Source organism: Bos javanicus, chromosome 10 (assembly GCF_032452875.1).
Source record: "Bos javanicus breed banteng chromosome 10, ARS-OSU_banteng_1.0, whole genome shotgun sequence".
Lineage (NCBI taxonomy): Eukaryota > Metazoa > Chordata > Mammalia > Artiodactyla > Bovidae > Bos > Bos javanicus.
Window position 1 is genome coordinate 102,432,028 of NC_083877.1, and position 17,698 is coordinate 102,449,725.

The 17,698-nt window shown below is 37.7% G+C and overlaps 1 protein-coding gene and 1 pseudogene across 5 annotated transcripts in view; one reads left to right on the top strand and one right to left on the bottom strand.

Annotated features, from left to right (window-relative positions):
- Positions 1-17,698, top strand: part of CTDSPL2 (CTD small phosphatase like 2) — a 76,116-nt gene that overhangs the window by 28,250 nt on the left and 30,168 nt on the right. For 4 of the 5 annotated variants that reach the window (XR_009738887.1, XM_061429713.1, XM_061429715.1 and 1 more), the window contains exons 3-4: positions 14,968-15,106; positions 16,678-16,827. Coding sequence is in view for 4 of the 5 variants with exons in the window: in XM_061429713.1 (XP_061285697.1) it covers positions 14,968-15,106; positions 16,678-16,827 (289 nt within the window). In the remaining variant the exon portion in view is untranslated. The remainder of the gene's footprint in view (positions 1-14,967; positions 15,107-16,677; positions 16,828-17,698) is intronic. The other variant, XM_061429716.1, reaches the window with a different exon arrangement.
- Positions 6,276-6,416, bottom strand: LOC133256318 (U2 spliceosomal RNA; annotated as a pseudogene).

The following is a 17,698-nucleotide window of genomic DNA, read 5'->3' on the forward strand; positions in this document are numbered from 1 at the left end:
CTGTTTGCCATGAAGTGATGGGACTGGATGCCATGATCTTAGTTTTCTGAATGTTGAGCTTTAAGTCAACTTTTTCACTCTCCTCTTTCACTTTCATCAAGAGGCTTTTTAGTTCCTCTTCACTTTCTGCCATAGAGTGGTGTCATCTGCATATCTGAGGTTATTGATATTTCTCCTGGCAACCTTGATTCCAGCTTGTGCTTCTTCCAGCCCAGTGTTTCTCATGATGTGCTCTGCATATAAGTTAAATAAGCAGGGTAACAATCTACAGCCTTGATGTACTCCTTTTCCTATTTGGAACCAATGTGTTGTTCCATGTCCAGTTTCAACTGTTACTTCAAACTAGAAATCATAACAGTAAAGAAGAGCAGAAAGCCTAGTTGATATTCAGAGACCAAGTTTCAAAAAGCCAGAGTCATAAGACAAGCATGAGAGCAATATCAGACACCTGAGAAAGAAGACAGCTCAAAAGAGAAAGCAAGACCTGTCTATAAAGTTCCATTTTAACCATATACTTTTAAAAGTTCAAAAGAAGAGAAAGAAAAGGAACCAAAGAAGCCAGTGGCTGCATAAGAAATTTTCTAACTAACTTGGATTTAAAAAAGACCCTTGTAGAAATAAGAGTAGTCTGTCACCCAGTCAGAAAAACTGAAGACAGAGGATGATGATTCATGAAAAAATACGAGGGTAAAGGTTTTTCCTAGACAAAATAAGCTTCAACTTTGATAGAATATAAATAAATGACCAAGTCAGTAGCATAGAAAGACTCAATTCTTTGTTTCTTTCATCAAGAAAATTTTCAGTCCTTACATAAGGTAGGTCATGCTATGAAGATACCATGTGACTGCTTTGAGACAGTCAAATTGTACCTGGGTTAGATCCCAGCTTGTCCCTTGTTGGAGAGGCAGTCGTGCACAGCAGTCACGGGCTCAGGGTCTGAAACCAGGCGCATCAGTTTCAGTGCCAGTGTTGCTGGTGAAAGCTGTGTAACCCTGGCCGAGTTATTTAACTCTCCTGTGCTTATTTAACTGAGGTATTTAACTCTCAGTTTCCTCTCCTGTAATACAGAGATGCTAGTAACAACGTCATGTGGTTTGAAAGCTTAAGTGTTTGTAAGAGCGTGTTAACTGGAAGCGCTGAGAATGACACGGGGCACACAGCAGTGCCCAGCGACGGGTGATTGACTGTGATACTTGCTTTTAATTTTTCTAATCTTGGACAAGCTATTTATTATAGTCATTATTGTTATAATTAACATTGTAAGTTGTCTAAATTCATTGAGCCTAAGTTTTTTTTTAATCTGTAAAATACCAAATGATGGTTGTAAAGTACCTGATACTCAATAAACACTAGCTGCCAACCCCTACCCAAATTTTGAAAAAGACAACACCACTGTATTTAAGATACTGAGATAAAAGATAGCATTTTAAATACTACTTTAGATCCCTTATACTTACATGTCAGTTTTAGAATTAGCTTGTCTATTTCTCCAAAGAAAACCTACTGGGATTATAATACTGTATCACATGTATATATCATTTGGTGAGACTGTACGTCTTAGCTGTATTGAGTCTGCCAGTTCGTGATCATGATAAATCTCAGTGTTAATATAAGTGTTTTTAATTTTTTTGTGCTAATGTGAGGGTGTTACACATACTAATTAGTTCTGTTCTCAGGTATTTGATGTTTTATGGTGCTGTTTTAAATGATATAATACATTTAAAGTTTTTACTTTGTTTGTTGTAATATATATAAATATAATTAATTTTTCTGTGTTGACTGGGATACTGTGTAAAATTGCTAGGTTTACTTAATCATTCTAGTCTTTAAGATTTCATAGGGTTTTATACATATATAATCATATTATATACCAGATATGATTTCCTTTTCTGATTTCTAGACCTTGTATTTCTTTTTCTTCATTATTGCATTGGTTAGGACCTCTAGGACATTTAGTCGAAGTGGTAAAAGCAAACATTTGTCTTGTTACTGGTCTTAGGGGAAGAGAGTTTGTTTACATTAGGTATGTATGTCTGTCATAGTTATCTTCTGTCTGTTTGAGGAAGTTCCCTTCTGTTCCTAGTTTGCTGTAAGATTTTATTATATTGGATTGAGATGTTCTCCAGATTTTGCTCTTTTAATGTGGAGTAGGACATGAATTTTTTTAACTGAAAATTAAACTTGTATGGCTGGATACAGTTTGCTGCCGTGTTTTGTTGTTGTTCTTAAAGATGTTTTGTGTCTGTGCTCATGAGGGTTTGGTCTGTAGTTTTGATTTGTAATACTTTTGAGATTCTGAGGGTCAGAGTTATGCATCAGATCATGACCCAGGAACTGTCCGTCTGCTTCTCTGTTTCTGAAAGAGCTTGTAGTGACGGAGTATTATCTCAACCTTAAATTATTAGTAGAATTCAGTGGTGAATTCTGGAGAGGGATTTTTGGAATGTGACTTGGATTTCTTTGTGTGATAACTTTTTACTATAAATTTGATTTCTTTAATACATATGAACTTCTTTAGCTTCTCTATTTCTGTTTGAATTTTGGTCATACGTGTTTTCCAGGGAATTTGTCTATTCGTTGAAGTTGTCAAGTTATTAGATATAAAGTCTTTGCAGTATTTCTCTATTAACCTAATAGTCTCTGTAGGATCTATAATGATGTTCTTCTTTTCACTCCTGATGTGAACAATTTATTTTTGTTTTGATCCCTTTGCAACTGGAGCTTTATCAGTTTTATTACTTTTTCAAAGAACCAACATCTGCCTTTGTACATTTTCTCTTTTCTTTCCACTGTCTATTTGATTTCTACTTGTTATTTTTAATATTTCTTTCTACTTTATGTTTGGTTTACTCTTACTTTTCCAGCTTATACAAGCGAGAACTTAGATTAGGAATTAGTAAACTTTTTCTGTAAATATTTCAGATAAGTAATATTTAAGTCTTTGCAGACTGTCTTGTCTGAAATTGCAGTTACTACTCGACTCTCCCATTGTAGATAATGCATAAATGAATGAGTATGACTTTGGTTGTTGATATTTGATTTTCATGCAATTTTCATGAGTCATAAAATAGTGTCATTTGTTTGATTCCCACCTCCCCCTACCACCATATTAAAATATAAAAACTACTTTTGGTTTGCTGGTCATACAAAAACAATGTGTTAGGCTTGGCGTTTGTACTGTAGTTTCCCAGCCCCTTGCTTAGATCAGTAATACTACACTTCAGTTTTTTTCTAATTCAAATACTTACAGCTATGCAGTTTCAAAATACTGCTTTCCCATACATTCTGACTGTATTTTTATTACCTTTTGGTCCATGGATTATTTAGAAATACGTTATTTAATTGTCAGATCAGATATTTGGGCATTTATTAGATGTCTTTTAATTGTTTATATCTAATTTAATATTATTGTGACCTAAGAACATATACTGTATGACTTCACTTCTTTGGTGTCTTTTGATATTTTTTAACATATGGACTATTTTGGTAAATGTCCCATGTGTTTGAAAAAAATATGCACATTCTGGAATTGATTAGTACAGTTCTGTAAATATCAGTTAATCAGATAGTTTGATAGTATTCAAATACTCTGTGTCTTCTTTTAAGTCTCCGTCTCTTAATTATGAACTCTCCACCTTCCGTTCTGTCAGCTCTCACTGCGTGTGTTGTGAAGCTCTCTTGTTAGGGGCGTACACGTTTGTGAGTGTTGGGTGTAAGTTTCCACCACTGTGAAATGTCTCTCATCTCTGGTGCTACTGTTTGCCTTGAGATTTACTTGGCCTGATATTGATAAAACCACACAGCTTTCTTTCTTATCATTTGCCTGATACACCTTTCCCCACCCTATGTGTTTGTATTTAAATTGGCTTGTTTAGTCTGTTTACATTTAATGTAGTTATTAATAGTGAGTGATAGTGAAGTCGCTCAGTCGTGTCCGACTCTTTGTGACCCCATGGACAGTAGCCAACCAATCTCCTCCGTCCATGGGATTTTCCAGGCACGAATACTGGAGTGGGGTGCCATTTCCTTCTCCAGGGGATCTTCCTGACCCAGGGATCGAACCCGGGTCTCCCGCACTGTAGGCAGACGCTTTAGTTTCCCATCCTGTAATTTATTTTGTATTTATCCCATTTGTTATTTTTTACTCTGTTTCATCTTGCCTTCTTTTTGATGAACTAGTTATCTTTAGGATTCTACCTTAAAAAAAAAAAAAGAATTGTACTTTATCTCCGTTGACTTTTTAACAGTTTTATGGGGTATAATGAAACATAGTAAGACACACTGATTTAAATTATATGTTTTCATGAATTTTAACAGAATTATACACCCATGACTAAAAAGTATCCTTGGAGTATTGCAGACCATCTCAGCATCATCCTAGACAACCATTGATCTTCTGTTATTATAGATTGTATAAGTCTTCCCTAAAGTTACTGTGCATATAACATGTCTTGCTTCCTTCATTCATCGTAAAGTTTTTAGATTCATTTGTGTTCCTGCATGTATCTGTAATTTACCCCTTCTCTCTCCTGTGCCCCAAACACTATTCTATTGTGTGAGTATACCACATACCACAGGACTTCCCAGGTGGTGCTAGTGGTAAAGAGCCTTCCTGCTAATGCAGTAGACATTCTGCAAGTTCAGTCCCTGGGTCGGGAGGATCCCCTGGAGGAGGGCATGGCAACCCACTCCGGTGTTCTTGCCTGGAGAATCCCGTGGACAGGGGACCCTGGCCGGCTGCCGTCCATAGGATCGCAAAGCGACGGACACGACTGAAGTGACTTGGCACGCACGCACCACATACCGTGACTTGTTAGCCACTTGAGATATTTCTGGGTTTTGGCTGTTGTGAACGAAGTTGCTGTGAATGTTTCTGTTTTGAATCCATGTGTGGACATTTGTTTATGTTAAACCTGGGTGAATAACTAAGATTGATATTGTTGGATTATATGATAGATACATATAGTGTAACATTATGGAGATATGATTTACATGGCGTAAAACTCGCCCAATTCAGTAGGCTTTAATATATGCACAGAGTTATGCAGTCATTACCACAGTTAATTTTAAACCACTTATATCCTCCCCTAAAGAAACTCTGTACCCTTTGACTGCCACTTGGCAGCTTTCCCTTCCAGGTCAAATTTTCTCCCCATTTATTGGGAGTGAATTTTTACATTTTGTCTTGTGAATTCATTAGTGGTCTCTCTTAAGCAAGTGGTTCTTAAACTTTTTGAACCTAGAATCCTTTACCATCTTATAAATTATTAGAAACCCTAAAGAACTTTTTGTTTATGGGGATAATATCTATCTATATCTCATTAGATACTAACTGAGGAATTTTGAAAATATCAAAATTTTAATTCTAAACCCATTACATGTTGATGTTGGTACAATTAATATTTTAACTATTTGCTAAAGAAAAAGGGAATTAGTGGGAAACAGGACAATATTTACAGTTTTATAAACCCCTTTTTCCTTTAACATTTTCTCTCTTTTAAAGTTTATTTTTGGCTGTGCTGGCTCGTTATGGCCATGCAGGGGCCTCCTCCGGCTGCGACGGGTGGGCCACCCTCCAGTTGTGTGGGCTTCTCACTGCAGGGCTTCCTCTGTTGAGGAGCACAGACTCCAGGCTCAGGCGCGAGGGCTTCAGTAGTCGCCCTTTGTGGGCTGTAGGGCTCGGGCTCATCAGCTGTGGTGCTTTTGCAACCAGGGATCGAACCGGTGTCCCTCGCATTGCAAGGCAGGTTTCTTAACCGCTGGACCACCAAGGGAGCCCCGTAGACCTGTTTAACGGTCGCTTCACAGAGCGTAGTTTGTGGTTATCATTGACACACAAAAAGAAAATTACACATGTATTTAGAAAACGAAAGAGTCTTTTAATATACTTTTTAGATAATTGCAGATTTTATACCAAAACTTGACAAGTGGTGTGGTATCTTAAGTTCTTGTTCCAATATTGACTTTGAAAGAAAGCTCGACAGTGATCTTTTTATTGGTCTGTCTTGTACTTGCAATGAATCTTTTTACCTACATCTGATTTTGTAACATCATGTACTGTTTTTTTGGTTGGGAAAATAATGGTTTGCTTTATTATGTAAATCTTCCACATATGTATCCATATTGACATATTTCATTATTTATTTAATGTTTAGAAATCACATTTCTGAACAACCCCACTGATCTCAATAGAACAATATTGGGAAACTCTTGAGTCTTACAATGTGTTGTCCAGGTTTCCTAAAATCCCAGTTTTTAGCTGAATGCTCAAATTTTATTGTTCGCAACAAAATGTATTAGTTTTTTCTTGAGTTGCTTTGTTCATTTTTCAGAAAATAAACTGCTTCAAGTGAAGATAGTTTTCTATCAGAAAAAGTGATCTACACTTGATCTTAGCCAAAAGGCCGAGAAGTGATCAAAAAAAGTGATCTAATTCAGCTTACAACTCAACAGTCAGTCAGATGCTTTTCCTCAAGACGACTGTGGAAGCACAGTGTGCAGCAGAAGCGTTTGTGTGCTTCCCATCTTGTCATGTAGGATTTAACACGTATTTAAGGGTTGAGATTTAATTAATTTTACAGCTTCATCAGGGACATTCTTAAGTATAGCTGACTTTTTTCCCCCATGCAAGTGCATGGCTGTGAAAAATACAATAACTTTGGATGTCCACGTTTTGATTTGTGCTAAGGTGGCAGTAATCATAAACCTTTTTTTTTTATTTTGCATCACAAAATAGTCATCACAGACATTGACACAGTTGTTCCAGGATAAACTGAGATGCAAAAAATTAATTCACTTGTGTTTGTTACCGTGCATTCATGGTAAAGAAGATCTTTGATGATTAGTTGATACTAGTATCAGATACGGAGAAGGCAATGGCACCCCACTCCAGCACTCTTGCCTGGAAAATCCCATGGATTGAGGAGCCTGGTGCGCTGCAGTCCATGGGGTCGCGAAGGGTCGGACAAGACTGAGCGACTTCCCTTTCACTTTTCTTTTTTTTAAAAAAAATTTTTTTTTCCCTTTCACTTTTCACTTTCATGCATTGGAGAAGGAAATGGCAACCCACTCCAGTGTTCTTGCCTGGAGAATCCCAGGGACCGGGGAGCCTCGTGGGCTGCCGTCTGTGGGGTCGCACAGAGTCGGACACGACTGAAGCAGCAGACAAGTACAAGTCACATACCAGTGTTAGCTCATTTTCTGTGTTCACAGTTAAGTCTCCCAGTGATTTACTTTATCACTAGAAAGTGGAAACGTCTGTTTCTTTCTTTCTTTCTTGCCTGCTAGTCTGTCTGTCTGTGTTTGATGGTGCTGCGCGCAGGCTTTCTCTGGTTGTGGCAGGAGGGGCCAGTCTCTGTTGCGGCTCTTGGGCTTCTCATTGTGGTGGCTTCTCCTCTTGTAGAGCACAGGCTGTAGAGCTCAGTTGTTGTGGCCGAGGAGATTAGTTGCTCCACGGCACATGGGATCTTCCCGGATCAGTATCGAACCAGTTTCCTGCGTTGGCAGATGGACTCTTAATCACTGGACCACCAGGAAAGCCTCTGCTTGTTTCTTTTACTGACTTAGAAGGTTTTCAGCACTAACTACTGTGTAAGAGTTTGTAAGTCTCTCGTAAGTATATACCTTTTTTCAGCCAAAGCAATATAACCAACTTTGTTTCTGAGACACCTCATTGGGTTTTGCAATTTAAGTTTGAAAGGCTATATAACTATTTTGGCTTTTAAAGATTTCATCCTGTACATCTAAAATAGTTTCTTTTTTAAAAACTGAATGATTGTTCTCAAACGACAGTGCAACTGAATTGGCACTATAATTCTATTTGAATATGTTCTGTTGCATAAGACAATTTTGAAGCCAAAGGGACACTAACTTTATCTTATTTTCATTTGTGATTTACAGTTGTATTTAGTTCCCTTGGAGTGCATTTCCTCCTTTCATGGGCTATAGAAGTTTATGTCAGTTTCATCACTAAGAGTGGTGGATTGAAATCACAGATCGCCCAGCTCCCTTTTTCAACCCAGTAATCCATTCTTAATTATAAATTATAAATTTTATTTAAAGAATTACTAAATTCTAAAATAACTTTAGAGTAAATTTTGAAGACCAAATTTAATAATATTGCAAAGCAATGAGAGTACCTTTATTGTGTTTCCATATATATATGTAGAGAGAGAGAGAGAGAAGCAGCTCGGAGACTTGAGAATACTTTATTGGATTATAATGAGGCTGCAGAGATTGTAGCAGGTATCAGTGTTGAAGACAGCTAGAAAGACCATATTAGAACTATTGAACACAAAGATCTTTTGAATTTACTCATGTTTGCCTTAGTGGTATCCATTCCTTATTGCAGATTTAGAATCCCATCTGGTATTATTTCTTTTATGCCTAGATAACTTCATTTGTTATTTCTTACCAGCTAAAAATGAATTCTGTCAGCTTTACTCAGAATGTCTTTAAAGTGAACAATTTTTAAAATTTATATCTCTTACCAGTTTTTACTGTCGTGTATATGTTCTGAGCCTGTAGCCATTACACGTGATCTCTAACCCTCGTTCATCTTGCACAGGTCCTGTGTGCGTTCAGCGTGTTTAATGCTTTCCCCAGTCCTCTGGTTGTTGTCTGTAGTCATTTTTTGGTAGATGCCACATGAAGCAGACACAGAAACAATATTCTGAGTTCTGTGCTTTAAAACCACTTTTACTGCATATGATATCCTTGTCTCACAGTTTCTCTTCTTGATTTTTAAAAGTGTTATTCCATTTTCTTCCAGCATTAAATGCACTGCTTTCAAAGTTTGATGACAGTCTAATTTTCTCTTTTTAAACGAACATTTTTCCTTGTTCTCCAAAGGATTTTTTTCTTTAACTTGTGGTAAGTTTAGGGCCTGTCTTGTCGTTTTTCTGGGTTTATGGCTGTGGTCCAACGGTGCACTCTCAGAGCCCCGCAGCCCAGTGCTTAGGTGAGAACTGAGCCCTCCCTGCCGTGAGCCCGATTCAGTCCCTGGTGGGGACTTCGAGGACTGTGAAGCTGAGTCACACAGACCAAAAAAAAAAAAAAGGCCCGTGTACTCTTTGAGTATGTAATTTCAGATGTTTCATTTGAGGAAAACTTCATGATGCTCATTCTTCCGCCTTGTTCTTGGCTCTGGCTTCCTGCTCAGGGACCACTTACTGTTTTCTGTCTGTCGGATCTTCCTCAGTATTTGTTACATTTTGATGTCTTAACCTCCCCTCCCCTCTATTTTACCGTCTAATTCTCATAAAGGCACATAGTCTATCCTGTTTACTAACTTTTATGTCTATCCTAGTCTTTATTTCTAAAATATTTTTCTCTTTTATTTCTATTTTGTTCTGTCTTTTCATTAGTGAGTTTTTTCTAACTCTGATGTATGTGTCATATCACTTTCTTAATGTTATTTGTCTTTTTTGAAATAAAGATCTAATTTTAATCTGTTCTCTTAATGCATTTTGGGGGGAGTTTGTACCACAGGGCTCTTAGTTTCTTGACCAGGGATCAGCCCCCCACCCCTTACAGTGGAAACATGCAATCTTAACCACTGGACAGCCAGGGAAGGCTCTCTCACGCATATTTTTCCGAGATGCTTTCTTTTACTTCTCCTGTGTTTTATTATGGGCTTCCCAGGTACCTCAGTGGTAAAGAATCTGCCTGCAAATGCAGGAGACACAGGTTGGATCCCTGGGTTGGGAAGGTCCCTGGAGAAGGAAATGGCAACCCACTCCAGTATTCTTGCCTGGGAAATCCCATGGACAGAGGAGTCTGGCAGCTACAGTCCATGGAGTTGCAAAAGAGAAGGACAGACTTAGCTACTAAGCAACATTTTATTACAATGATTTTGTGTGGAATTTGAGATCTATGCTTTCTTTTCTCTCATTCTTACATGAGTTTTTCTAAATTTTTAGAAGATTGTATGGTTCGGGGTATCTTTTCTAATCAATTTTGTTGTTTTTGAATAGTGTTAAAAATACAATGATTGCGTTTCAAGTTTTGCTATATGTTTATTCCTGTTTATTTTTGTTTAGTTGATAAGTTGTGTCTGACTCTTTTGCAACCCCATGGACTGTAGCCTGCCAGGCTCCTCTGTCCATGGAATTCTCCAGGCAAGAATACTGGAGTGGGTTGCCATTTCCTTTTCCAGGGGATCTTCCTGACCCAGGGATTGAACCTGAGTCTCTTGCTTGGCAGGTGGATTCTTTACCACTGAGCCACCTAGGAAGCCTTCTTTATCCCTATTCATTGTTTATCTGGAACTTTTCTTTGCTTTTCTGTTGTGCCTTTTTTTGCAATGAAATTTCGATTCCATTCCTAGCAGTTTCCCTTCATATGCAGCTCTGTTCTGAAGAGAGCTGTAGTTGGTCGGTGTCAAGAGTTCCTAGGAGCTACACTGCTCCCATTTCAGTTGTGGATCCCTTTGCTATTGGATTGAGCAGCAGTGTCCTCTACCCCGTTTCATCTGCTGTCGTCAGACTGGCCTGCCGTGCTCTCCACTGAATACCTACCGTGTTGGCAGTTTGGGGTGGCTTCTCCTGGCCTCAGATGGGTCCCGTTCTGTGTTGCATTGCTTTGCTTTCTCCAGCACTGATAAAGATGATTCCTTCAGTATTACAGCTGTTGGTTTGTCCTCATCTGCTTGGAGTTGGGGGAGAAACCTTGTTTCCTGGTTTTGTTATAAATGTGCTCTTGGGTTTTTGTCGCTTCTTTAGTTCTCTGTATTTCCTTTGGGATTCAGAGATTTAAGAATGCTACCTTCCCAAGCTTTCCCCTTAAAAGCATGTCTTAGAGGCAGCTTTGAAAAATGAAGATTCCAGAAAAGACATCATAGGGTTATTAAAAAATTTTTAAATAACCTGTACAGTAATGTAGAAATGTTATTTTTCCTAGTTCCTCTTCTAAAACGCATCCTATATCCAAAAATGCCCCCAAATTATATACATGAGTGTTTAAAAAAGATGAGGATTTGGTGACAAATTTCAGAATTGAAGCTTCATCAGACATTTAAATGCTTTATTCTGAAGAATAGAATATTATTGTCAGTGACTGCAGAAGTTTAACCCTGATCTTAATAGTTTTCTATTTCTCTTTAGAGATGTAAACTGAAGTATTTGAATGTATTCTCAACTGACCACAGTATAGCTGTTTCTGCTGTGTGTGTGGTACCTCCACACTAACAGTTAGCTTATGTGCTGTTGTTTAGTCACTCAGTCGTGTCCGGCTCTTTTGCAACCCCATGGACTGTAGCCCACCAGGCTCCTCTGTCCGTGGGATTTCCCAGGCAAGAATCCTGGAGTGAGTTGCCATTTCCTTCTCCAGGGGATCTTCCCGACCCAGGGATCGAACTCTCATCTCCTTCGTTGCAGGTGGATTCTTTACCACTGAGCTGCCGGGGATGTCTGTTAGCTCTTATACGTTAATGTTGATTTATATTGTTAAGTAGGGAGATAGTTTCAATATAACATGAGTGGGTTTTGGTTTATGTATGATTTTTTCTAAACTGGACAAGGGAATCCTGTATAATGGTGGTGGAATTTTATCCTACACACAGTTTTTAATTAAAACTAGTGACCTGTATCAGGGACTCTCTCCTGGAGATGTAGCCCCCTGGTCTGTCATGGACTCTTGTCCTCATCTGGCAGTTTGCATTTCCTTTCGTGTCCGTGTTTGCAGTCTTCCTGCCTTAAAGCTCCACTTTTCAGCTCCCATAAACCTTTGTTTTTACTTCTGTTTTAAATCCCTTTTATTAAACTCTGAGGTAGCATTTTAGCTGCTCTTAGCTGCTCACCTGGGGCGTGCAGGTCATTTCTGGAAGTCCCCATCATTGGTTTTCTTAGTGCTGTGGTTACAGATTTACAGGGGCTTTGGCTGATCTGCCTCCCATGTACCCTTCTCTACCCTCGTGGACCCATTTTTCCCCATAAACCTTGTTATTTTCAGGGTTGCAGAGTGAAAATTTTCCAGGAATGCATGTATGTATTTACATTATAGCAGATGTACTAAGAGACTTCTTCAAGAAAATGCTGGAGCTTAGAGTAGTAAGTGTAATAAGGCTTTGCAGCATTATTTCTGTTCTTGAGGACTTTATGATAAGAGCCCCTCTGTAATGAAGACCCAGTGTTTCGGATTCGAGGCTTCCTGGTCGTCATTTTTAAGTGCAGGGGAATAGTAAACAGTAGAGGAATTACATTGTGGGTCACTGACACAGTATTTTGTGCTAAGGAGATTGTCTTGGTGAACTTACCTAAAATTAGAGAAACTGGTGAGAAAAGTAAAATTCTATATTGAGTGATATTTGCAGTATTATCTTTTTTCATTTTGATCCAGATAGGGAATTGTGGAATTGTAATTTTGGCTATTTGCAATACCAAAGTTTGTTTCGGAGACAGTAAAATAATATTCAACTTTTAGAAAATGCACAATAGTATATTATTATTTGCTGTGGAAAAATCTAATCCTTAACAGAAGATTTCAGGTACTTTCATTGAAACAGCAAGAAATTATAGGCCAGTATTACAGTAATGTAAGAAAATTGCTCATGTAGGAGATGACTGGAAGAATTGTACTAATGACAAAAAAATGGAGGTACAGATGGAAAAAATTCAGGTTATTGCATGGAGTATACTATTTTAGTCGGTAATACAGATCTTCCTTAATTTATGGTGGGGTTATGTCCTGATAAACCCATTGTAAATTGAAAATGTAAGCTGAAAACGCACTTAGTACACTTAACCTACCTGACATCCGGAGAAGGCGATGGCACCCACTCCAGTGTTCTTGCCTGGAAAATCCATGGACGGAGGAGCCAGGTAGGCTGCAGTCCATGGGGTTGCTAAGAGTCGGACACGACTGAGTGACTTCACTTTCACTTTTCACCTTCATGCATTGGAGAAGGAAATGGCAACCCACTCCAGTGTTCTTGCCTGGAGAATCCCAGGGACAGGGGAGCCTGGTGGGCTGATGTCTGTGGGGTTGCACAGAGTCGGACACGACTGAAGCGACTTAGCAGCAGCTGCCTGACATCATAGCTTATCCTAGCCTACCTTTAACATGCTTGTAACACTTTTTAAGTGTTGAATATCTTATTTGACTTACTGAATACTGTACTGAAAGTGAAAATGGCTGTATGGATACAGAATGTTGTGAGTGATCGTGATCAAGTGGCTGGCTATAGCCCAGCATCACATGAGAGCGGAGTGCCTGCATGTTGCTGGTCAGGGGAAAAAACAGACTCCAAAACAGACTCCGGGGGAAAAAACAGACTCCAAAGCACAGTTGCTTTCACATTCTGACTTGTAAAAGTCAGAAAATCTTTAAGTCAAACTATCATAACTCTGTGGAGAAGACTCTTGAGAGTCCCTTGGACTGCAAGGAGATCCAACCAGTCCATTCTGAAGGAGATCAGCCCTTGGATTTCTTTGGAAGGACTGATGCTAAAGCTGAAACTCCAGTACTTTGGCCACCTCATGCGAAGAGTTGACTCATTGGAAAAGACTCTGATGCTGGGGGGATTGGGGGCAGGAGGAGAAGGGGACGACAGAGGGTGAGATATGGCTGGATGGCATCACTGACTCGATGGACGTGAGTCTGAGTGAACTCTGGGAGGCCTGGCGTGCTGCGATTCATGGGGTCCCAAAGAGTCGGACACGACTGAGCGACTGATCTGATCGTAACTCTGTATTACAAAATAGTGTAAACTGGTAATGTAGATTTGCCCCCCACATAAGGAAACTAATAGAGAACTTTGTTAAAGAATAGACTCCTTAGTGTTGATTGGGACCTTTTGAAGATTGAGGTTGGCATTAGATGGATAGCGGTGGACAAGCCCTGTTATTTTTATGTCATTTTTGGTTATATGTAATATGCCAGCAGATTCCCGTGGGGTTCACTCGAGGAAATGACCCCTGTTCTTGTGAGTAATTGTGAGGTGTTTGTGTAGTATAATGACATTAATGAATACTTTCATGACTCTTGTCAGATTTTTTTCTGTTTTCTTCTGTTGTTAGATATTTCTGTTTGTTTCTCCTTGATACGAAGAAAAGAGAATAAAGCTTTTACAACATATTTTATCTTCTTAAAAATCTGAGAGAAGTGACATATATTAGTTTCAGGCATATAGCCTGACTCAGTATTTTTATATATTGCAAAATGATCACCACAATAAGTCGAATTAATATCTGTCACCATTCTTGGTTACAGAATTTTTCTTGTGATCAAAACTTTGAAGCTTTACTCTTTTTTTTTTAATTTATTTTATCTTATTTTTTAACTTTACACCATGGTGTTGTAACGGCAGCTTTCACGTGTGCAGTGCAGTGTGCACGCGTGGTCGCCATGCTGTGCGCTGTGTCACGGTGACTCGCAGTATTTTATCACCCTCTGTACCCTTTGATGATACTTGTCATCCACTTCCTTCATCCCCATCCCCCTGCCTCTGGCAACCACCAGTCTGCCCTCTGTGAGCTTGGTGTTTTTCATTTGTTCTTGGTTTTTAATTCCACATGTAAGTGAGATCATATGGTATAAGTCTTTCTCTGTCTGACTTTTTTTACTTAATGAAATGCCTGTTAGGTTCATCCATGTTGTCACTAGTGACAGGAGTTCAGTTTTTTATGGCTGAATAATCCGTTGTTTGTGTACATGCATCTATATTCACTGCATTATCTCTAATAGCCAAGATATGGACACAACCTAAGTGTCCATCAGTTGATAACAGATAACATTGGCTGTTGTAAATAATGTAGTGAACACATTTTATCATTTTAAAAGTGTGTGACATGTAGAGAATTCCCTGGTGGCCCAGTGGTTAGGACTTGGCGCTTGCATCACTGTGGCCTAGGTTCAGTTCCTGATTGGGGAACTAAGATCCAGTAAGTTGCATAGAGTGGCCCCCAAAAATGTGACTTATCCAGCAGAATGACTCTGTTCAATGCATGTTTTTTCCTCTTATATCTTAAGGAAGAGAGAGAAAATCCTTCAAAACGGAGTAGAATTGAACGTGATATAGATAATAATTTGATCACATCAACACCAAGAGCAGGAGAAAAGCCTAACAAACAGATATCTCGAGTAAGACGGAAAAGTCAAGTAAATGGAGGTTTGTTAATGTTTACCTGTTGCTTTTAAGCAGAGATCACTTGATATGTTTTTTCTCTGTTTTAAAAAAATCTACTTTGAGCCATTTCTGCCTTTTTATAATCTTTGTATTAAGTATGAATAGCATGAAGTAAATAGAAATTTACCTTCCTAATGTATACATCTGCTTTGATGAGCTAAAGTGACAGTTAAAGGCAGAGCAACTAGCTTTATACTGTTTGGCAGGAAAATATATATGAAATTTCTTAAAGCAGTAATAATTTTTATTATGAATAATAATATATATGAATAATATATGTTATATATAATATGTTATGAATGATATAATAAATTTTTTGAAATGTGTATAAAGAATTTGTTTCTGGATTATGAAATTTTAAAGCTCAGAGGCGGCTTGGAGCTCTCAGGTCAGTGTTTCTCAAGTAGGGGTGTCTCTGTTCGCCAATGGACATTTTTCAGTGTCTGGAGGCCTTTTGGTTTGCCGCAGCCTGTGGAGAGGTTGCTTCTTGCATCTAGCAGGTAAAGGTCAGGATACTGTTAAACATCATGCAGTGCACAGGACATCCCATAACACAGAATTACCCAGCCCAGAGCCAGTAGTGTTACTGTTTATAAACCCTCTTCTAGGTCAGTACCTTTGAGGAGCTGACAAGCTCCTCAGCATCAAAAAGGAGTGGAACAAGATGGACAAGCAGAGAAAGCGTGAATAGCACTTTAGAGCATGGAGTGCTGCCTTTTAACCAATGCAATTTTAAACACAACAGTAGTAATAATTCCTCAGTCTCTTTCCTCGTTTTTTTATGATTTTTTTTTCTCAACTTCTTTCCTCTTAATGCAGTGATTTATCTCTAGAATTGACCATCAGGGAGAAAAGGGATACACAAGTTAACAGTTCTCTAGCAAAGAAAGAAGAAAAGAAATGTGGTAAAGTTGTGGAGGGTTGAGGATGATTTATTTAAACATTTCCAACTTACGTTTTCCCAAAACCCATTAAATTTTTTATTTATAAGAAACTTAGGGAAAACACTGGCTGTTCTTCCTAAGTACTCTGAAATGGTGCTGCAGTATCCATAAGTAACATTTGACACTGCTATATGTGTAGTCTTTTTCAGTAAAACTGGTTGCCTCTATTTTTTAGCTGTTATTTGTTAGACATAGAGGGTAAATTTTGTGAAGTAGACAGCATCCCAAAATGTAAATAAGCCAAGGCAGAATCTTACATTTATGTTTTTCATAGTGTAACTTGCTTGCTTTACTTACAAAGAGTTTATTTCATTTTCTTTTAAACAATGTTGAATTTAAGACTTCCAGACTATATAATTCCAGATATAAATCTGCTTTGTAAAAACTCAGTAAATTTAGCATTTACAAAGCATTATAAATAAACTTATTATAAAGATCATTTGATTTGCAAGTGACTTAACTCAAGATTTCTTTAAACAATAAGGTTTTAAAAATTAATGTTAATCAATTTTCATTATTTTGAGGGAAAAAGTTTCTTAATGGTTTAGAACACATTTGTGAAAGTTATGTTTTCTAGATTGCAACTTTTTTCTTTTGTTTCTTTCTTAGAAGCTGGTAGTTATGAAATGACAAACCAACATGTAAAACAAAATGGAAAATTGGAAGATAACCCTTCCTCTGGCAGTCCTCCAAGGACTACATTGTTGGGGACCATATTTTCTCCTGTCTTCAACTTTTTTTCACCAGCAAATAAAAATGGTAAATATAAATCATTAACCATAATTTGGGCTTAAAAATTGTTTTCCTGGTTTTTTAAAAGGTCTTTTTTTTTTTTTTGGCATATTTTTGTTAGCATCTTATGTTTGTTTTCAGCTTCATTAAAAATACAGAGTTTCTAAAATGTACTTTATTTTTTGTAGTGACTGAAATAAATGTAGGTTATGTTTAATTTTGTGTAAGTTAATGAGCTCTGCTTTAACTAGCTGAAAAGCTAGATGATAAACTTAGGGCTGAATGGAAAGTATTATTTTTTATGTGTTGGAATGACTTTTACATCTTTAGAGTGTGTACAGGAGAGAACTGAGAAGCATTTTCTGTATTCTAGAGATCAGTAAAGTAGAATTTGTTGAATATTTTAAGTGGATTGAGACCAGGTTATTTTTTGTAATACAATTTATTTTTATTATCCTTTGCTTGGTTTTTTTCCCACCTCTAAGAATCCTCAGTTTAGACAAACAGTAAAACTACCCTAATTCAAATGAATTTAAGATTTCCATTGTATAATGCCTTGGCAAAAAAATGGCCTTCTCAACATATTTTTCAAATATTTTCTGATGTCCTATCTTTTCTAATATTAGTATTTAATTTCATACATGAAATTATTTGAGGGTAAGAGGTAGTGTCTTTATTTTTGCATCTACCATGTTGTTTGATGTATTATTCGGCTCATGGGAAATAGCCATTAAATACTTGTTGCCTGATTATTTAAATTCTAATTTGAATTATGTTTCTGGATGATAAAGCAGTTTTTAAAAGGCACAGTGTACACTATAAAATCAAGATACTGTACGGGCATAAAAATGTATTAGCACGTTAAAGGACTGTGAAGTCTTAGACTAGAAACAAAACA